This window comes from Nanorana parkeri, unplaced genomic scaffold (genome assembly GCF_000935625.1).
Source record: "Nanorana parkeri isolate BGI_ZX_2015 unplaced genomic scaffold, ASM93562v1 scaffold983, whole genome shotgun sequence".
NCBI classification, from domain to species: Eukaryota; Metazoa; Chordata; class Amphibia; order Anura; family Dicroglossidae; genus Nanorana; species Nanorana parkeri.
In genome coordinates, this window is record NW_017307251.1 from 281,154 (window position 1) to 304,302 (window position 23,149).

A 23,149-nucleotide genomic window follows, 5' to 3' on the forward strand; every position below is an offset into this window, starting at 1 on the left:
GTCATTGTTAAAGATGCGGAACCTTTTTTAAGTGTTAGCACGGACACCCAAACCAAGGAAAAAGAAAAGATCCTCCGATCTAAGAGAAGAAGAGGTTGTAGAGCTGGACTCAAGGTCCAACAAAAAAGGCAAATTAAATCCTTAGCCCTAGCCGCGCCCCCAACAACAATATCATCAAGATCTACAACCTCTCTTCACATCCCCTGGATGATTCTGAGACCTCTGTACTCCGTAAAGGTCTCAGTTTCGCCCCCAATTCCTCCCCCAACGACTTCTCCATTTTTTTGGACCTACATAGATATTTACGCAAACTCACTCTCCATCGCCATTTTCTTTTAAAAAACAACAGACCAATGCACCCTGTACAGACACCTCCAGGGTCGTGCCCAGAGGCAGACGCACAGGACGATGAGCTGACCCTCATGGACTTGGAAACCCTTTGGGACGGTACCGAATTCACACCCGAAACTTTACCCAACATTGATCCAGACATCCGACACTCTAATTTCAGACCCAAGTCCAATTTCTATCCCTATCATTCCAAAGGGAACTTTCTCTCCACCTTTTACCATCTGGTACACACGAACTTCAGAAAATTGTGCTCCAAAAAAGGAGGTAGAACTTCCAATCTCACCCTCAAAGAAAAAACGGCCATCAAATCCCTCTGTGATAACACAGACTTAGTAATTAAACAGGCAGACAAAGGTGGCGGCCTAGTCATTCTCAACAAGACTGATTACATCAATGAAGCCAACAGACTACTGTCTGACAACGCCACATATGCCAAACTCCAAAATAATCCAACCAGCGATTTCAAAAAAAGATTGGACGAATTACTCAGTAAGGCTTATTCCACAGGGATTTTATTGAAGCCCGAATATAAGTTTGTTTCGGTCCAACACCCCTGCACCCCTTATTTTTATCACATCCCTAAAATACACAAACATCTCACCAGACCACCTGGTAGACCAATCATAGCAGGGATGGATAGCCTTACTTCCAACCTGGCTAGCTATATAGATTTCTTTCTACAGCCCTTGGTGTTGGATCTTCCCTCTTACATTAGAGACTCAGGACATATTCTAGAAATCCTAAAACAGTACCAGTAGAAAGAAGGTTACCTATGGGCATCCTTGGATGTAGCTTCCCTCTACACCTTCATCGAACACCAGTTCGGCCTCAGAGCAGTCCAGCACTTCATGGCCAAGTCTGGGAATTTTAATTCTTCCCAAGCCAATTTCATTCTAGAGGCTATAGAGTTTGTGCTGACACACAATTACTTTTCATTCCTAGACACCCACTTTATCCAACTCAAGGGTACTGCCATGGGTGCGAGTTTTGCTCCTTCATATGCTAACATGCTCATGGGGTATTGGGAAGAGAGCCATATCTGGTCAAACAACCCATTTGGATCCAACTTAGTCCTGTTCGCCAGATATATCGACGACATCCTCATCATCTGGGATGGTACCGCCCTAGAATTCTCTGCCTTTGTAAATTATTGTAAGAACAATCCCTTTCACCTAGATTTCACATCTGTTGTAGACGACAAATCATTAGTCTTTCTAGATCTGGAATTAGGAGCCGACGATAGCGGAGAAATTACCTCTAAAACCCATTTTAAACCCTCGGCGGGTAATTCCTACCTACACGCCAGGAGCAACCATCACCCCAGATGGATCAGAAATGTTCCTGATGGGCAGTTCGGTAGGATCAGACGAACGTGCACCTCAGATTCAGACTATGAGGCGCTAGGCACCATCCTAACAGAAAAGTTTCTAGACAAGGCATATGACATCAATTTGATTAAGAAGGCCTTCGATAAGCATCGGGTCTCTGTTTCCAAGAAGGCACCCAACGGCAGAGAACTCTATAATATCAATTTCTGTACCCAATTCAATGATGGGGCTTTCCAAATCTCAAGAATATTGAAAAACCACTGGCGCATCCTGAGGGAAGATCCAGTCCTGAAGAACTCTCTCCCTAGCTGCCCTAAGGTAATTTTCAAAAAACCTAAAGACCTTCGTAGCAAGATAGCCCCTAGTAGATTGAAGTCGATTAAAACATTGAATTCTGGCAAAGGTATTTTTGGCCAAACAGGATGCTTCAAGTGTAATATATACAACTGTGGAACATGCTCATACCTTTGGCACAGAAAAAAGGAAATTTTCCACTTAGGCAAAAGTTTCCCCATCAAGCAGTTTATTAACTGTGCATCACAGTTTGTGATCTATGGTCTCATTTGCCCTTGTGGTAAATTATATGTAGGTCGTACGATCAGAACTCTGCGAACCAGGTTCGGAGAGCATAAGAGAAAGGCCATTAAAAAAGCAGACGACCACTCTATGCCCAGAAATTTTTTGGAGGCCCATAGCTCGAACCCCGAGGGACTTAAAGTATTTGGTATAGAGATGATACCAGATAACTCCGATGAAGGTACGAGATACAAAAGATTATGTCAGAGAGAGACCTTTTGGATTTACTCTCTGAACAGCCTACACCCCAGTGGGCTCAATGAGGGCTTAGAGCTGGTATCTTCTCTATAACCGCCCTTTACGGTTGTCCCAATCACTGCTGCTCCTGTGACTCCGACAATCTCCCATAGACCCGAAGGGCATCCCACCAATTTCCATTGGCCACCACCCCTACAACCTTCCCCGACTACTCCCATTGTTCGGCCCCGTCTCATCTTTCATCACATTCCTTTTAACTTATTTTTAAATTAATTTTTGTTTAAAAAATTTACATTTATTTTTATTTTTAAATCCATTTTTAGTCTTGTGATAGTCTTACCATCCACTGACCCATCCAGTTCCTTCACATGATGTCTTTTTACTCCAATCTATTTTATATGGTATTACCAATTATGTATAGATCTGGCTTTTAGCACTGGTCTTTTATCTATCATTTGCAATTCCTCATGGGGTCTCAATGTTAATATTCATTTGATTATGCGCTACTTGCATATTTCCTCTCAGTACGGTATATATAGCTATATGCATTTTTTTCATCACCATGTATTCTTACCACATATCATGTTTTTAACCATCAATTTCTAATTTCATGTTCTTTATGCATAACTAATATATGGCTGCTTGTGTTCACATTTTTGTGGAGACATCAGCTTTAGTGCACCTTTCCTCTATCCATCCCGTATAGGAGACTTAGTTCTCATAGTACTTTGGAATCTCAGCACATGCTGACAGCTGACACTCTGTTGTCCTCATATGCATCAGCAAGTCCGGTTTTTGGATGCCGTGATAGGCTGAAGCGCTGGCGACACCCTGTGGGTGGAGCCCGAGCTGCTCCGGGTCCCCATTGGCTGATAGCGGCACTCCTCCCCAAGCACGGTGCCCTAGACGGACAAAGCCACGGCTGCAACTGAATCTATGCCGTGACAAGCGTTTATGGCTCGCCTCTGATTGGCCACTCATACTTTAAAGTTGGAGAGAGGAAGGGTGACGCTATGTTCTGATGAAGGGGGCGTGCCCCGGAAACGCGTTAACGTCACCACTACACTGGTATCACCTAGTGGACATCTCACTGCTTGTTAGTCCTCACCTCATGACTTTGTGACACTCATGTTTGTGAGTATGATTCGGTTTTTTATTCATGTTTATTGAAATAAAAGTGATCTGCACCAGGAAAGGTGCCCCTCTTGTGCTTATTTCCTAGGTTTCCAGCTTTCCCGGCTTCTTTGGGGCAGCATCCTGCAGTATGCCTAAAAGCAATTCCCATTAAGGACTGACAGTCCGTGGCGCTTCACTGTTTTCACTTTTATAAAACATCCTCCACCCTGCACTCCACTCTGATAATCAACCCCACCATGTAAACTTACCTCTTCTGGAATAGACAAACTTATGGAGGTTTATTTGTGCAGTAAAGAAAGTGTATGACTAAAAAAGGATATAAATTAGATTGGCCAAAAAAGCAATCTTCTAGTATTCCGAATAAAAGCATGTCATATTGGGACAGAGGGGTATATTCATGAAGGAGTCAGATGAAAATTCCCCAGTGGGTAAGAGCAATTTGCCCATCTGACGTTCATTCACATTGGTCTGACATTTCATCTTCACCATATATGTATTATGGTGAATGTGTGTCTGGTGAATGCGGACAGTTGGTGCATGGCACATTCATTGTAAACTGTAAAAATCATATTTGCTGGCTTAAGTTCGTCATAGTAAGTTTGCCTCTAGGTGGAATAAGAATATTTTTTCTTTTATGTTTTTGATTTCAAATCATCTCTGAATTGGTGTTGACACTGTTCTTCCTTCTGGAGGGTCCCTGTGTGTGTTGTAAAGTAGCCACCACTCCAAGCTCACTCCTATTATGGACTAAAATCTCAATACAAATTAGTAAATTAAACGTGAGATTGTAGTCCATCACAGGAGCAATCTCGGAGCAGTGACTACTTTACAACTGTCAGGGTTCCACCCTAAATTTACTGGTTTGCAGCATTCTGGCTTGACTGCCATTTTACCCACCTATGTTTCTTTCTTTGCCTGAGCAGACTCTGTAACGTTGCTCACTACTCCCAGGCTCCCTCTTATGGCCAAACAGGAGAGCATCATCTGAGAGAGTCAGATGGGAGTTTCCTGTCTCTGATTGATTATGCCACCCCATTCACTATATATAAACCACTCAGTCCAGTCTGACCTTGCCCTTGGGTGGTCTGCCTGCGAGTGCATTCCTGCTGCTCTGAGTATCCTGATTCTGTGTATGAGCCGATCCTGGCTGACATTCTCCTCTGGCTCCTGCTGCTGGCTTGTTCCTGACAATGCTGATTTCCTGGCTCCTGGCTTGTTCCTGACGACGCTGATCTCCGTGTTCCTGACCTGGTTTGTTCAACTACCCACTCCGGCTCCAGACTTTGGCTTGTTCTGGTTTATGATTCTGGACACTGTTCTTAATAAATATTTTAACTAGCACCTTTTGCTTGTCTGATTTTTTATTGAGCTTTGACAACAACACACACTGGGACCATGGGGAACAAAAGTAGCCACCCTCCAGAAGGAAGCACAGTGTCAGCACCAATTCAGAGATGATTTGAGGATCTACAGCCGAGTGACACACAAATAAGATACATTTTTGTTAATTGTTATGGTACTAGAATTAACTTTTAAGGTTTAACTGCTGAGCTTCGTGTCACTTTAGGGCAGTTTCAGGCCTTTCCCCTTAATCATCATAAGCAACCTTGAGCAGCAACATCCTACATTAAAAAATAACTCTCTCTAAATAATTTAGATTTAAATGCAAATGGAAAAGGAAGCATATATTTGTGCAAAGTTTTTGGTGATGATGATCTCAGCTAATCTAATTTCACCTAAAGAATATGAGTACTTTAAAACAAAGTGCATTCAATGCTATGTGCTTTAGACCTAGGGTTGCACGAAGCAGATTGTGGGGTCTATTCACGAAGCTGCCGAGGGCAGCCGAGTGAATGAATGAAATCGCTCACCGTAGCTTCCACTGATTATCCTGCTTTGGAACCCATTGTGTTTATGTACTTTGTACGAATGCAATTTATGATTTTTCTCATTTTTATACTGCCTGTTCATTGGTGGATTGTTAAATAAAGAAATGGGAAACAAAAAGGTGCATTTATAATTTTTGCCCCTTTCCCTGAACTAACCTAGCCCAGGCTCCACCTCCACAGACGTGTACTTGCTTTGATCAGAGGGCCGTAGATCACCTGTTTGTTTACATCAAGAGCGGAAAGTCTTCACTGTCCTGGCCGCACCTGCAAAATACAGTCCTATAGACGTAAATGGGACTGTCTCCAATAAAGACTTGCACAAATAAATGTAAACAGCCATTGCATCAAGGTAAGTATGCATACGAAGAGGGGGGTGGGTTAGGTCAAATGAGAGGGGCAAAAAGGATAAGTTCACTTTGTATTAAAATTCACTCACTTTTACCCATTATCATTCATTTCAATTTCTATATAGTCAATTAAATTCAGTTACCAAGAATACATGACTATAATCCTATGTGTTATTTTATGCATAATTCTATTAATAATAATAATGATAATCCCTTTAAAATCATTACAAGCAGAGAAAATACAGCATACATGTATACAGATTAGAATATTTTACATAATTCTTCCTGCCATGATGGATTTTCTTGTGTTCAGCTCAGGTTTAAAAAGTAGAATATACAATTTTGGAAAAAATATACAGACTAATATTCCAGCACTGGAGGTCAGTATGGCGAATATCTCCACTGCTACTGTATACTTTCCTCTGGTACTCAGATAGGCCGGGATCATTGCAATCCAGACACTGCAGAACACCAGCATGCTGAAGGTGATGTACTGGGCCTCATTAAAACTATCCGGTAATGTCCTCACCATGAAAGCCAAAACAAAACTCACAGCTGCCAGAAGCCCCATATAACCCAACACAGAGTAGAATGCGATAACTGACCCTTCATTACACTGAATGATGATCTTCCCAGGAGAAGTGTGCATGTCATACTCTTGAAATGGTGGAGAGATGGACAACCAGAAAACACCAATCATAACCTGAATTAATGAGCAGAACAACAGGACTGTATTGGGAAGTTTGACTCCCACCCATTTCCTGCAGGAGCTTCCAGGTCTGGTGGCTTTAAAAGCAATAACAACCATGATGGTTTTGGCTAGGATAGAAGACAGAGAGACTGTGAAGACAACTGCAAAGAAGTCTTGTTGCAGCATACAAGTTATATCCACTGGATGTCCAAGGAACAGGAAAACAGAAAGGAAACTCAGCATGAGAGAGAAGAGCAGAATGAAGCTAAGGTTCCTGTTATTGGCTCTGACTATGGGAGTGCTCCGAAACCAAAAAAACATTCCAAGTATAGAGAGAGATGTAGCAGAAAATATGACTGAAGATACAGAAAAAAACACAACCACAATGTCCTTCTCATATGACAAATACTCATATATTTTGGCAACACAAACATTTCTAGCCTCATTAGGCCATTGATCTTCAGGACACATCTGGCAGTTTTCACTATCTGTAGAAGAAACATATACTGAAAAATGTCCATAATGTACAATGAATGCTGACACCCAACCTTCTTGTGACCAGAGTTTATTGAAGCTTAGACACCCAGACCTGGTTTACCAGTGTTAGTATGTGACAGTTAACTTGCCCATACCTCCATGACTCAACTCTCCAGTTGACAGTGGGTATGAAAACTTAGTACACAAACGTATGTGTATTCCTAGTTCTCAGCAGGAAGGTAAATGAACATTTCCACAGCACGGCACACTTTGCATTTTTACTTATTGCAGTTGATTTACTAAAGTCAAACAGGCTGTTGACTTTACAAAGGGAATTAACTCTTTGTGGGAGAATTTTACATTAGCTTAATGAATGAGGTGAAGCTCTGCTGACTTCCATCATCTAATAATGTGAAAGCCAAAATACTGTTTTTAGTATCAAAGGAGTCGAAAACATGTGTCCCATAAAAACCAACACATTGTATTTACATAAGTTAAAATGACATACAAAAAAAGATTAAAACCATGCTGGGAACATAGAAACTCTGCATGAGAATATTTATAACAGACACCTCAAATAGTCTTTTGTTCAAGAGTGAAAAAGACCTGTGACTCCTTTCCTCAATGTGTTTTGCTACAACAGTAGCTTCCTCACTAGGTAGTGGAGATAAATATACTGTGAATAATATAATACAATGCCAAATGGTCAGAAGTCTAAGGACAGATGGAAAAAGTGCAGCAGATTCCTCCATTTACGATAAACTGTGGATGTAGGAATCTCCCCCTGGGCCAAGCTTCAGTAACTTGCTAGTCAGCCCCACTGGCTCTCAAATTATATAAACAATGCCGGCATCCAATCAGATTGTTCAGGCATTTTGACAGCAAGATACTGAAGCTTGGCCCAGTGGGAGATTCCTTTATCCACACAGTTTAGCGTAGATGGAGGAATCAGTTGCACTTTTTTCATCTGACCATAGAAAATCTGCAGATAATCTATAGGTGTATGGCCAGCTTTAGTTATAGGTATCTAAACCCCAAAACAAAACATTATGCATTACAGCTTGCCAAACCTTAATTGTGGCTGCATTTTGTTTTTCTCTTTATTTTAAGCTAGTGGTCTGGCCAGTAACACACGGTATTTGGGTGGCTCCATTCTATGAAAAAACACCAAAGCCACACTTGAACAGCAACATTTTCAGCCTGTGGAGAGTGTAAGAAGATTTAGATGGACTGGCCTAACAAATGTAGAGCATTCAATAATCTCCAAGACAAAGCCAGGGGTGTACCAAGACTTATATCTGCCTGGGGCCGGCGGGTGATGCTGAGATGGTGATAATGTTACCAGGGTGATCGCTGCTGGTACCTCTGGCTCTGGCTGTGTCCGGTGTCCCACCTAGCTCACTGGTGTCACTGGTTTGCAGGCTTTGGATGGGATGCCAGTGAGAGCGCCCTGTTCAGTTCCTGGCAACCAGTGATGTCAGTGAGCTGGGCAGGATGCAAGACAGAGCCGTTGACAACACGGCCTGGCTTCCACCACTGCCCCTGCCACAACTCATCAGCCCTGGTCAAAACCATTGCAGATATAGATAGTTATAGATAGTTATATGGTTGATAATGTTTAAAAGAAATACAGGTCCATCTACTACACCCTGTGTGATTATGAGTATTTAAGAATTCCAATGTGTGTGTGTGTGTGTGTGTGTGTGTGTGTGTGTGTGTGTGTGTGTGTTCAGGACCTAGTTACAGTAAAATACAATAAAGCATACATTTGCACATTGTTAAACATATAACATGTTACAAATGTATAAATATACCCTACACTAAAGAGAGCTAAAAGCTCGGAATATCCATTCTACACTCTGTCAATATAATGGGGAAACTGCAGAATAAAATTAGCACTTTATATCTGTAGCTACACTTTGTTTTAAAGTTATCATTGGTCACATTGGAAAAAAGTTAACTTATTTTTCTTAAATATTTAAAACCAAAATACATTCCCTGTAAGTTTTCCAGGAACATAAAGATTACCAGAATGGATTGATATTTCTCCCTCTGAACACGGAGCACAGTCATAACAACATACGTGATACCCTTCCCTTAGAGCTTTTCTAAACCCTGAAAGACATTCCTCAGAACATCGACCTCTTGGGGCCTAAGATACAAAAGAAGATAAATCATTACAAATACTATTTAGTAGACTAGTAAAATTGGAAAATGTTAAATGACAACATGCCAAGAAATGAATGTTATTCAATGTAGGTATATGTAATTTTTAAAGGGCAACCCCTTACATTTTTTTTAGCCATGTTGCCTAATATACTTGCATCTGTGTTTGGGTGGAATTACAGCCTTGGGTCTAATTATAAGCTGCAGTTTCCTTCCTCGATGATTTCAGTGGAACAACATGGACCCCCAAGGCCTTCATTTACTAAGGAGCAGAGGTTGTTCACATTCAAAATTGATTTTCTACTTTGCAAGGCAATTTTAACTATCATGCATTTGTGAATATGGTGTTCATACTTCACTTGGGCAAAGAATACCCAATAATATGCAAGGGAAATTATAAAAAAAAAAAAATATGTGTAGGTGTCATCTAAGATGTAAATGGGACATTGCTAGTTTGGGACAATAAACTAAAGCACGTATGGTACCACACAGACTTAGAGAAGGGACTTCTCCATCTGAGCATTTCAAAATTGAAATGTAATATTAAGGGGGAATATTGTCATGAAATGGGAAGACAAATGTTAAAAGGAGATTATTGATGGATTCATCAAATGATCAGAAATTAATGTACAGTTTTGTTTTTTTTCTGGGATTTCATTTACCTTATATGGCTATGTGGCAATCAGTACAAGCATCGTGCTCCATTGTTTACATGCAGCTGCAGGATGGAAGTGCCAATAACATTTCCTTTCTCAAAGGAGCTCAAGTAGGGACCATATTGGGTCTGAACCTGAGTTCATCTCTACTGATGAACAATTTCTTTAGAATTGATGGAAGCAGGAAGTATCTATGGCGTATGCATTTTTACATATTGGATGATAAGAAGATAGTGTGGTTTTCCTATCTGAAAATGGCAATTAATCTCGGATAATTTGTTGCATTCATCAATAACTCATCATGATAAAGTTTTTCCTGCATCAGGACCATATTCCCCTTTGTTACTACCTTTGATTTTTCAAAGGTTCAGATGGAGAAGTCCTTTCTATAAGTCTCTATGGTACCATACCTTCTTTGATATATTGTTCCAAACTAACAATGTCCAGTTTAGATCTTTGCTATTTAATTACCAAATTGTTATGTCACCTTTTTGTGATGGTAGTAAGATGGAAAGTACTCCTTACAGGTAATTGATGGTAGCTCTCCAACCTCTTTGGCATTTGAGAATATTCATACATTTTTGGTTGTATATGGATATTATTCTGTCAAAGCTTTTATGCAAACACAGGGGAAAAGGAAGTACGATTTGTTTCAGTACCTTTCAATAGCCTTCCCCTTCCTCCTTCTCCCTTTTCCCTATAGTTAGACTTGATATTATTATTATTATTATTATTACATAGTATTTATATAGCGCCAACAGTTTGCGCAGCGCTTTACAATATAAGGAAGACATTACAGTTACAATACAATTCAAGACAAGATGGTAAGGAGGACTTAATCAATAATCTCAATGGGTGGTCTGAGTTAAGTGTCAGTGAGCAATACTGGCCACTACATAGAGCTCGTTGCCCTAAATGATAGACACATGTATGTCAGGGAAGAACATGGACATGCACAGTAGCATTCTGATGACATATATGATGAGAACAAAATGTGTCAATGCAACCTGCCACAATGGGTGCTCTTTGACATCTGTTTTTGACTAGAGGACTTGTCGTGTCTTGCTACACACTTTTTTTTTGTAATATATTTTTATTGAGTTTTGTACATGAACAAACAATACAGGGAAAAAGGCAAACAGAAAAAAACAAAAAAAAGCAAGCAATCCAAGGTACATCCAAAATAAGTATAAAGAAAAAATCTGCGCTCTTGGAACCAGCTAAATACTATTAACCCCAAAGCTGCTATGAGAAAGGAAGAAACCTAGTGTGCAAAGAGAAAATAACACAGCACTAAGGGTGAACAAATAAATAACAATTCAAAATCCACTGTTAAAAGTGAAAAAATATTCCCTCATGAAATGATATATGAAAACAAATAAATATGATGAAATAAACAAATGTGAATAGGAAATAGTATGGAATAAATAATCAAAATAAATTAGACATGATCAGATATAAATCTCTGTGACAAATATATAAATTGAGTGAAAAAAATGTTCTCAGTGATACAATATTGAATCCTAAAAAAATTATTCAATCCATTCAATGCAAACGCAGTGTAGCAGAAAAATGTTCAGTGTCAAATGAAAAGTGATACTTTCTAAATCAATACCGATAAGAATAGTAACAAGTGTCAGTGAAAAAAAACATTTGAATAAGTTCGGTAATGAACACTTTGAATAGTGAAAGAAAAAAGGAAAACAGGTTATTCATTGTCCCAATCTTTAGAACAGCAGCCCCCCTGAGCAGTGAATACTCACTAGATGTAGTGAGTAACTCAAGCCCCTCTGAGAGATGCCAATCTGGTCAATCGGTCCACCCTCTCAATATATCCAATTCTCCTTGCAGCTGTGGATCGGGTATATAAAGGCGTTTCTCCCCTGCAGCACCACAGTTAACTCCGGCTGCCCGTTAAAGCAAGTGGCGGCTTCTGCCATTCGCGGTCCGCCTGCGTCATTCTCACAATCCCGGAAGATGTTTGGAGGGGTTTAGAAGAAAAAGACAATCCTTTTGGAGTGTCCTTGTGACCTGCAATATGTGGGAAGAACCACAGGGGAACTTTTGGAGTGTCCTTGCGGCCTGCAATATGTGGGAAGAACCACAAGGGGAAAGTGAAGTTGAACAGCACACCTGTTAGCAGCCTAAACAGGGTAGAGATGATATATGGAAAGAAACCACCAAGGCCAGTGGTGTGAAGTAAACAACTAGATCACTACTCTCTGATCCCACAAATATGCAGGGCTCTTTTGTTGCTTGTAGTCCTACCGGCATGTGCTCTGTTCTTGCTTTATTATTGTACTCGCTCCTCCAAAAGAAGAAAAGAGAAAGGCAAAAAAAATGCATATAGTGAAAACAGTGTGAGCTAACCACCAATATCAACAATTTACAATTGTAAACCCACACGGGTTGGCACCTTTCAAGTCAAGTAGCATAAAACAAGTCAACCACTGTATTAAACAATTTACCTTTTGCAACCAAAAAGTGTGATGGTATCAATGAACACAGTACATAGACAAAAAACCTTGGTGCCTGAGGCATAGTCATTATACATATTGTAGATATAAAGTCACAGTGACCATAGAATACCAAGTGGTCCAGGGCTCCCAGGATTTGGTAAATTTATTTACCTCCCTTGCCCTTGTGATGGTAATGAAGATTTACCATAGCCACTACTTGTGCGACTGTGGGCGGGTCGGAGGATTGCCATCTTCTTTTTTACGTTTAGTCTTGCGGCCCATAACACATGTGTAACCACTGTCCGGTATTTAGAGAGAACGTTGTCAATGCCCAGGTATAGCAGTGCCAAGTCCGGGGAAGGGTTCACTTGTTTACCCGCCACGTCAGATATTATTTGAAATATCGAAATCTGTAGAGAAACAGGAACGTGATCTGACCACGTTATAGAATGGATCTCTGACCATGAGATCCTCTGGAGAAGAGACAGCTCCACCAAAAACAAGTCTATCCTGGAGTAAGAGTTGAGAACCACAGAGTGATACGTAGAATCCCGCTCTGAGGCATGAAGGCACCTCCAAACATCCTACAGGCGTTCCCTAGCCAAAAAGGGTGCAAGTGTTGCAGATATGCGTCTACTAATTTATACCTATACGCTTGCGTCATTGACCAGATTAAGGTCTCCACACATTAGTAAAGCTCCTTGCTTAACTTTGGCCACCTTAGTAACTAGTTTGTTCAAAAAACAGATTTGGTGGGTGTTGGGAGCATAAATATTCACTATAATATATAGAACATAACCCAACAATTATACTGTATCTACCCTTATCATCCAGAATGACTTATTTGGGAACAAAGGATATTGTGTTCCATATTGCAATCAATACCCTCATTTTCTTCTTATTGGGCATGTGAGACATATATATTTCTTTGAATTCCCTGTGAAGGCACCATGGAACATGGTCTCGCCTAAAATGTGTTTCCTGAGCGCAAACCACATCCGTCCTGGATTTTAAAGCCTCCCTCCATAACCACAACCTCTTGGCTGGGTGGTTAAGGCCTTTGACATTAAGTGGAAATATGTTTAGAGACATTTATGTAGCAAGGTAAATGATATAACTCTACAATAACTAACAGGACCACGTAGGTCCGGCACAAAGGAGTAGTATGACCATCCATATCCACAGACCCCAGCAGGCAGTATCTTACAATTCTCAGTTAAAGCTACGGATGCAATATGGAAACAGGATGTACCAACAAAGGGTGAAAAACAAATAAGGAACATAAGAAAAAAAAGAATAGTTAGCAACATTAACAGCACGTGTTAGCTGTACAAAGGAAAGATCCAAGAGGAAATTGTGTGCAGTGCAATACTGCTCAGCGATGAATAGGGACAAAGTTAAGCTTCTTGGCCATATCAAGCATACTTTGAACTCTCTAGAATAGAAAGATAAGCCAAAAGGCTAAATATCTCAAAAATAGTAGTGGAGACCCAGATTCTCTTCAAGTGTGCGGCTTCCTGCCTTTTGTGAATTTTCTCCATTCTGTAACCAGCCTTCTTGCGTCAGGCGTCGATGTCAGTGGAGGTGATTCATCCAGTTTGATGTTCCATAGACGTAGGACCTTAACTCCCTCCGCCAGTGTAGATATGACATGAGAGGAGCCCTTGTTAGTGAGAAGAATCTTGGTTGGATATCACCAACGATAGGTGATATTGTGTTTACATAGCGCTCTGGTGATGGGAGCGAGGTTCTTTCTCCAATTCAGGGTATGTTGTGACAGATCCGGGGAAAAATTGCATCTTGGAGTATTTCTCCAGGATCTGCGTTGCAGAGCGAACTCTAGCCAGAATTTCCTCTTTAACATGAAAAAAATGAATGCGCATAAGAACATCACGTGGAACCTTCTCCTGCAGGAACAAGGGCTTTGGTATCCTATCAATCGTTAAGTCAGCATCAGACAAATCCAAAAGTATTTCCTTAAACATTGTAGAAACTAATGCACGCAGGTCTTGCTGCAAAACTGATTCAGGAATGCCCCTTATCTTGACGTTATTGCGGTGCGACCGATCATCCAAGTCTGCCATTTTAGATTTAAGCCAGTGGACCTCATCTGATAGGTGTGTGTGGGAATCAATAATCATGTTAATCGCGGCGGCAAATTCACCCATTTTAGTTTCAACGTGATCTACTCTGCCACCTATAGCCGAGACATTCGTACGGAGGTCCTGAACCAGGGAGACCATATCAGTATGAATGGCACTGCTTAGAGATATAAGCATTTCTTTTAAAGTGGTATCTATAATTGTCTGGTTAGCTGTAGGGAAGCCGTTTATGGAGCTGTGTAGTTCTCTAGTGTTATCTAGAGATGATGATGTAGTGTTGCTCACCCCAGCTGCGGTTCCGTGCCCCTCTGACATCCTCAGCCTGGATTTTTGGGCTCCAAGTAGGAGAAGGCTTTTGGGGTGAGGGTCTGATGATCCAGACGAGGCCACCGATCTAGATTTGGCATCAGGTCTGGATGCATTCCTTCTATTAGAGGAGTCTGACGGGAAAGGAGCTGGAAAGGGAGATGTGTCGCCGCCATCTTTGGTCTTCCTCGCCGGCCGCGGGAGCAAAAAAGACCAACAGTTTTTTCGGCCGTCTCATCATGTGCGCTTCCGAGACATGGCGGCAGCCAGTGTAGGAGAGCCGCGGGGACAGTAAGCGGTGTGAATTACGTCCCGGGTCCCCCTGAATGAGTCCCCAGCAGCTTTCAGGTACAGAGCACACCGACTACACGTCCATGCCGTCTACGCGCCAGCCACGCCCCTGCTACACACTTTTTAATTGTGAGCACAGCATGAAGTGTAAAAATAGGAATATGATCACCACATTGTGTGCGTTATCAGGACCCAAGGATATTCCCATCAGTATATTATCTGATGGAGTACTAAATGCTATTAATGTGAAGTAAGCACATCGTTTATTGCTACGTGCATTAAGCATAAAGCAATGGGAGAGTTTTTGGAGTACATCTGTCTATACAAATGCACAAGTTTGTTTCTGGGAATAATGGGGGAAATTTGGAGCAGCACGGTGGCAGAAAGTATGAACATAGAGGGACTGTTTAGGAAAACATCCTATCCAATGGGAGGTGTCATGTCTGTCCCTGCTGATCTAATGGGTTAAAGTCATCACCTCTGCTGGAATTGAAGGCAAAGTTATATACTCATACACAGAATGATCCATGATAAATATCTTTGCTGAAATCTCATGGTTTTAAAGCTCTTTTACTGTTTGTTTTGGCACAGCTGCATTTTAAGTGAAAATCTCTCAAAATAAGGAAACCTGTAGTGGGAGAAATATGAAGCTGCTACTGCTGACCCTCTTTTGAAATTCCTAATTGCTTTTATGTTTTTGACCTCAACACTTTCTTCATAACCAAACTAGATAAGGATTGTAGGCTGTGAAGTCAGAGGAATATCAGAACTCCAGATCTGCACATTTTTTCAAAGTCAATGACCCAGGAAGAATTAGATCCTTTGGATGAACATGACATCAATGACAGTCTATGTATTCTCACAATATTAGCTTTCTTTATTTTTTGTCACCTGGTCACGTTTCCATGATATCAGTTGTGGTGTGAGAGTAAGTTGCTGATTTTCAGGAAGAAACCCTTCAAAGTGGCCCACATGTCTCCAATATGTGACATTTTTGTCTTCAACTTGTGTTATCCAATTTACAATTTCCAGCGGGCTGGGCAGATCTCCCTTTCCTTTAAAATATATTTCCTTGTTATATGGATCCATGTAGTGTACTGAGTGTACATAGCGAGATACCTTAAAAAAAAAACAGAACCAATGAATGAATCAGGAATACTATACATGTGGCACCCATGGAAATAAGACATACCTACATATTTGGCAATCATTCATCATCTTAATGCTTCCAAATTCATTATTGGGCAAGGTAATATGTTTGCTTGGTAGCCTGCCAAATCGTATGCAACTCTTTCACCTCCCTATTCCCATGCCAGGGACCCTTAAAATACCTGGTACTTCTGGATAGTGTGAAGTATATGATGCTCTCTCTCCTTCTTTCCCTGCCTGAGTAGCCAATCAGCAATCCTTAGCTCTGTCATTTAGGAACAGGGGTGGCTCCTTACCCTGCATAAGCTCCACCCTAGAATTTATAAAGGAGTTTACTTGAGGCTCCGGGGCTGCGGGGATCCCTGGAATGTGTTGAATTCCATGGAATTCATGGCTACTGGGGGACGTGTATCAGTTTGGAAAATCACAAAAAGCATCAGAAGACATTAAGGGTCACTGATGAAGTCTGTTGACAAAACACGTCATGCTGGGGTTTTTAAGGTTTTTAGAAAATTTGTAAGGATTTTTTAAAAATAATGAATACCTTGTGATGTATATATATAATATAGCCCTAAACCTTTACACTATTGTGACTTATGTGGTGACTTTTTTTTTCATCAGAACTGATATCTGTGTGGTTGGCTTGGTAACTAGTGATACAGGAAACCAAAACAAAGGGATTCTATGAGCATATTAGGCTAAGAACAGAAGAGTGGCTGGTAATAGTATCTGCCACCAACCTCAGTGCAGAGATCCTTGGCAGAGTTGAACAAGAGGAAGAGTAGTAGGAGATCCTGGAACCCTAGGAGAGCTTATACACATGATGTGCATGCACTTTTGAGGTCAATTAGGCTGTTTAGTGCATCCTGTGGCAGTGCTAGTTTTGGGTATATTTATCTCCCACTTAAATTGTAATAAATGTCTTACTTGAGGATTTATTTTAAAAGGTACCTGCAGCATAAGACTGTCCAAAGATTGTTTGAACTTCTGTCATTCACTGCAGACTATTTCATTCAACTCTGGCACGCAGTGGCGGAGCTAAGGAACAAAGGGCCCTGGTGCAAGATTTTTTTTTTTGGGCCTTACGTACCCCCTCCTAAATACAGTGGTAGCGGCAGATAGTGTCTGTACCTGATAGGATGCAGGCACCATTCAACTGACAATTTTACAACTGTATGAATTGATTTCTTTTAAGCAAAAATACTTTTCATTGTGCAGGGTCATTCGTGGCTCAAATTTCAGCTGATTTAGCAGGAATCATCTAAAACTTGATATGTCTGTTGTCAGATTGTACAGCAGAAAAATCACAGTGCTGAAACTCACAGGTACTTCTGTTAACTGCTCATACATATTTATAACTAGGGATGCACCGATACCACTTTTTCAAGGCCGAGTACGAGTACCGATACTTTTTTCAAGTACTCGCCGATACCAATTTTACCGATACTTTTTCTTAAAGGGACAGGTCACATTTTTTCTAAAGCAATACAAAATCATGATTTTAGGTCAGTTTCTTAATATTATGAAGAACATGAACACTCTGTAGTGTGGCACAGCTATATCCAATTCTGCATACCTGGCTTTATATTATAAGAACTTTATAATATAAAGCCAGGTATGCAGAATTGGATACAGCTGTGCCACACTATACAATAATACACTGTTCTGGAGTCTGGACATGTGATCATCTATTTTCCCCACTATGGGGATACAAGCCTTAGTTAGCAATGAGTGCACGAGTACGAGTACTCAAGCAAATACTCTGTATCGCTGCCGATACCAATGCTTGTAGCGGTATCGGTGCATCCCTATTTAAAACCATTCCACATCAGCTCCACAAAACCTGAGTTTTAGCCCAGAAGCACTTGTACATGCACCACTATTGGGGGCAGCCCATGTTACAGTCAGGGAGACTGAATTTTCCTTTATAAAAAAAAAAACAGACAGGCGCGCTTATCGTAGTGTAAAATCTCTTTATTGCAAAACAGATGGAAATTAACTCAATTAACTATAATTCAGTTATACTCACAAAGGAGAAGTGTTTGTATAGCCTTGATCAGCTGTACCACAACAACCACTGTATTCAAGGGGTATAAATGATCACACATGCTCTGAGGAAGGGGGTGTGGCCCTGGAAACATATCAGCATCCAGAAGCGGGATTTGAGAGACATGTTGATTGCATTTTTCAATGTCCTTGTGATTGTTTGTAACCCTCGAATACAGTTGTTGTGGTACAGCTGATTAAGGCTTTATGAACACTTATCCTCTTTGTGAGTATAACTGATGTTAATTTCCATCTGTTTAGCAATAAAGCGATTTTACATTAGGGTAGGCACCTGTCTGTTTTTTGCTCATACATATGTATAATAGCAAGGAAATGGAGGGTTTATATAGAGTTTGGAGACGGCAGGAGAAGTGAACAATTTAGGTAAAAATAGCTGATTTGAAAAAATTCTCCAATTCATTTTCCAGTTCAGCTATGTCTTCCTAGATTGTTCACTTCTCCTATCTTCTCCAAACTCTTCACCCTTTAGTAAATAGCCCTGTTAGTTTTTAAATAGAAGGAGAGGAGCTACATTGAATTGATTGCTGCCAAGTATGTTTCTGAGGGTTGGGAGGCCCGTTTGCACATACACTTGCACTTTGCTCTGAATGGGCAAAGGGACAGTGTACCTTTTATTAAAGTTGAATACACTCACCTTGTGCACAAAGCTTGCTAACTTCACCTCAGCTCCCCTTTCATTTATTTGTAAAGAGAGATATATGTCATGCAAAGCTTTTGCCAATATGTTGACTGCAAGAAACACTCTATAAGGAGTTTTATCATCAGGAAAATATAAATCATTTTTCAAACTCTCCAAAGTGCAGTTATGAACAGGAAATTGAGTTGTGAGTGGAATCAGCAAGTTCTTCTCCGGATGTCTTGAAAAGCAATAGTATTCAGTTATGAGAATATCCTCCAGCATTGGGTCATCTGGGCGGCTTGAGAAACTAATGCTATCAAAATATTCCTGCATTCTCACTATAGAGGGATCTGGACTTGAAAACACCAAACTGCAGTTACTGATTATAAAAAATTCTCTATCTATTGACCAAGAATCAGGAATGATAAATGTTTTATCCATGTGATAAAAAACACTCTGCCACAAAAACTTGTAATACGTTCTGCTAATTGAGCCACAAATAATAAGAACTTCAGTAGTTGATGTCTGAAGATCTAGAGGGATTGTATCATGATTCTTCACAGATACCATGATCCTAAATTCAATACAAATTCCATGATTAGTTAACTGTTTGCTGAGTTGTTGTATCTCCCTCTCTCCATATTTATCATCAGATGTAATGATCCCGACCCAGTTCCACTTCAACCTTTTCAGTAACTTCACTATGGCAACATATTGCATCTCATTATCTGAAACTGTCCGGAAAAGGTTTGGAAACATCTTTCTGTCACTTAGTAAAGTGTCTCTAGCTCCGTAACTAATCTAGAAAGAAAGAACAAATGGTTGTTAAATTAAAGTGAATGTGAAACTTGTTTATAGTTTTGGATTGGGCGGGGAAAGGTTAGAACTTCTGTTGGGTTTAATAGCTCTTTGGGATTCTGTTACAGAGGTTTATTCTCACTTCCTGCCCTGCTGACAACAGTTTCACCAAACAGGAAGAAAAGAAAAATCAGCAAATGGGACACAAACAAAAATAAAAATCTGACAGGTGTTCTAAATATTTTAAGATAAATGAGATGTAGGCTTTGGATTTAACAAACTCAAAATATTCCCTGTTCTAAAAGGATGTAAATATAGAACGATAATTAGCAATGTCTGCAATGTCTGATTATCTTACCTGTGTGTAACCATATAGATGTAAAAACTGAGCCATTTGGAGAGTGGTATCTGATTGGAGGTCTCCGATGAAACCAGCCACTGTACCCCGCACCATACAGGAATAATTTGGAACTGTCTTGGAATGTCCAGACAAGATCTGCAGAACATCTTTTGTAGCTTTATTCACATCTCCACAAGAATCATACACATGATATCCCAGAGTCACATTGGGCAGAATATCTGGACTGCTGTTTATCTCATCAATAGCAAAGATAAAAGCCAGGAGATGTCTGTATTCTCTCCGGTAAACTCTAAAAAAAGAAACTCAAAATGTGTTTTGTCATTCCAGATATAAATTCTAGATTTTATAAAACAATTTATGGCAAGATTTCATCAGGATGAAACAATGTCTTGTTAAATGATTCACAAAGCACTTGGGGGGGAGGGAGGGATTATATAAAAACTGGAGCAGACAAAAACTGGAGCAGCTGTGCATGGTAACCAATTAGCTTATATCTTCAGCTTGTTCACTTAAGATTTGAAAATGAAAAAGAGAAGCTGATTGGTTGCCATGCACATCTGCTCCAGTTTTTGTCTGCTCCAGTTCTGATAAATTCCCCTCTATGAGTTTCCTTAGGAGAGCGCACAGCAGAAGCTGCCTATCATTAGGCTCCTTCTGTCTAATTAAATCCTCAGATTGAGGTGTATGGAAGAGAGAGGACTGAGAAGTGGATGAGTCTCTCTTCTGACTTATTCTCTTGTGTTTGTAAGGCTGGGCACACACCTTACAACCATCGCAAGACTTTTGTCTTGCGATGGTTGTAAGGTGCTTTAAAAAAACGTACGATCTGCCTATCCTGCATAGGCAGATCGTACTTACGATGATCGCAAGCCACGCCCCCTGAGGGGCGGGCTTCCGATGACCGCAATGCCGAACGGGCAGTGTGCGCTTGCGCACACCGGCCCGTCCGGCTTTTATCTTACGAAAATGCCACAGACCCTCCGGACATCGTACGATGCTCGGCGGGTTTTCAAACATGTTCGTAAGTTTAAAGTCGTGCGACCTTACAGTATTAGAGGTCGCACGGCTTCCACACACCTTACGATAATCGTACGATCACGGGATTTCCAGCGATTATCGTACGATTATCGTAAGGTGTGTGGGGACCTTAAATTTCAGCTTTAGCTATTAAAAAACAACAGGCTTTTTCCAAAAGGAGTAAGGAGAAATGGGAAAACATGAGAAAATAAGTCAAGTGATTCAACCTTCTGGCTACAAATTTGAACAAAATATGAACATGCAATATTTCATATTTTCTTGACAAAAAGAAAGGAAAAAATTGTAGGCACCATTACCAAGAAGCACTAAAGTGCTCTTTGCCCCCTGCAAATATCTGTTAACGTTCATCTCTAAATACCCCAGTGTGTTTAGAAATGCAAAAAGCATTGTCAATAGAATGGCTTTAGGAATAAAATTCAATTTCATTTATATTTTTACTATGAAATTACTTTAAAATGTTTAAAAAAGATATATATATATATTTTTGATTAGATGCCTTTTTATTAAACTTTACATTTTACAATCTTGTTTTCCCCATACCCAAAATCAATTAATAAGTTAATAAACAGATATACCACAAACTTAAAAAAGTTAATAACCAAATAATAACTTTATATATTGAATAACCAAAAAACAAAAACAACAAACAAAACAACAAAAAAGGGGGAAGAAGAGGTCAAATAAAATGTATAATTTTCCCCTCCCTAGATACTGGTTAGGCAGTCAGCAATATTCAGGAAACATATCAAATAATAAGTTCAAACAGTGTTGCTTGGCCCTCTGAACCACATCAATTCAAATTTCGAAAAATTATTTTTCAACCATTTAGTGTGCTTCTCAAATCTCATGTATTTGTGTACTTCAGCTTTCCATTCCTCCACTGTGGGGTGATATATAGATACCCATTTCTGAACCGTTAGCTTATGAGCCAAAAATAATGCCCACCTTATAGCCAAACATATATTTCCATCCATCCCTGAGGAGTCATAGCAACCTAAAATACCAGTTAGGGGTTCAACTGCCAAGAATACCCCATGCATAGCATTTAACATTAGACATGTGCACAACAAAAAAGTTTGTTTTCAGACAAAACAAATGAAAATGAAAAACATTGTCATTCGTTTCGTCAAAGGAAATACATTTTTATGTTTTTTCGGAGGCAACGAGCCTCCGAATGCGAAACCGCATACGGAAATTGCACAGCGAGCGGAGGCCATATTAGGTGCCGGCGCGTTCTGCGCATGCGCGCCGCCATTTTGGAGTAGATCTTGTTATATACTAAGATGGTGGCACCCACATGTTTAAGAAACACCATCTTAGTGTATACCAGAATCTACTCCAAAATGGTAGAGCACATGCGATATGGCCACCGATAGTTCAGCATGTGACGTCACCATCATGTGACGCCACACGCTCCACCTCCAAGATGAAGGAGATCTTGGAGGCAGAGCGACAGAACATGCTGGCCGCCGGTGTGTTCTGAAAACGAATTTATGCATGCCTGAATATCGTTTTAGTATATTTGTTCATATATAACATTTGCTATTTCGGATTTGGATGAACCGCCGAATCGACTGATTGTTAGTTGATTTGCAGGTTTGTCCGAATCCGAATCCATATGTCTATTTATTTTAGAAATTACACCTGACCAATACAATTTAAGTTTCAGGCGGCATCTCCACAAAAGGTGAATCAGGTTGCCTTGGGGCTGTCGGCATTTAGTACAATTTGAGTTTGCCGTAAGATTCCATTTATCAAGGAATTATTGGCTTCGATAGACTCTATGGGGTCTATTCACGAAGCTGCTGAGGGATCTGACCGTAGCTTCGGCCGATCCTTCGGCTAGCTTGGCCCCAGGACCCCTACGGTTCAGTAGAACCGAGGGGGTGCTGTACGGGCTATTCACAATAGCCCATACAGCTCCCGATCATGGCCGAGCGGCTCAGTTGAGCCGATCGCATATGCATCGGCTCGGCTGAGCCGTGCAGAAAGCCGAAGCTGGCCGAGCGGCTGGCCATTGGCCGGCCGACAGCCTGCTTCTGACAGCAGGGCGGAGTCAGCCGTGATCTTACGGCTGGCTCCGGCCACTTTCAGAGAGATCAGTGTCCCTGGTTGCTAACCAGGGACACTGATCTCTAAACAG

General features: G+C 40.6%; 1 protein-coding gene across 1 annotated transcript; it reads right to left on the reverse strand.

Moving 5' to 3' along the window:
• Window positions 1-6,097: 6,097 nt before the first annotated feature.
• LOC108795579 (vomeronasal type-2 receptor 26-like) lies at window positions 6,098-20,956 on the reverse strand. Its single transcript, XM_018566855.1, has 8 exons — window positions 20,931-20,956; window positions 19,966-20,257; window positions 19,377-19,610; window positions 13,998-14,500; window positions 12,738-12,785; window positions 11,783-11,960; window positions 9,023-9,146; window positions 6,098-7,005 (listed from the first exon to the last, which is right to left on the reverse strand). The coding sequence occupies exons 1-8, from the start codon at window positions 20,954-20,956 to the stop codon at window positions 6,098-6,100; spliced, it is 2,313 nt and encodes a 770-aa protein (XP_018422357.1).
• Window positions 20,957-23,149: the final 2,193 nt, after the last annotated feature.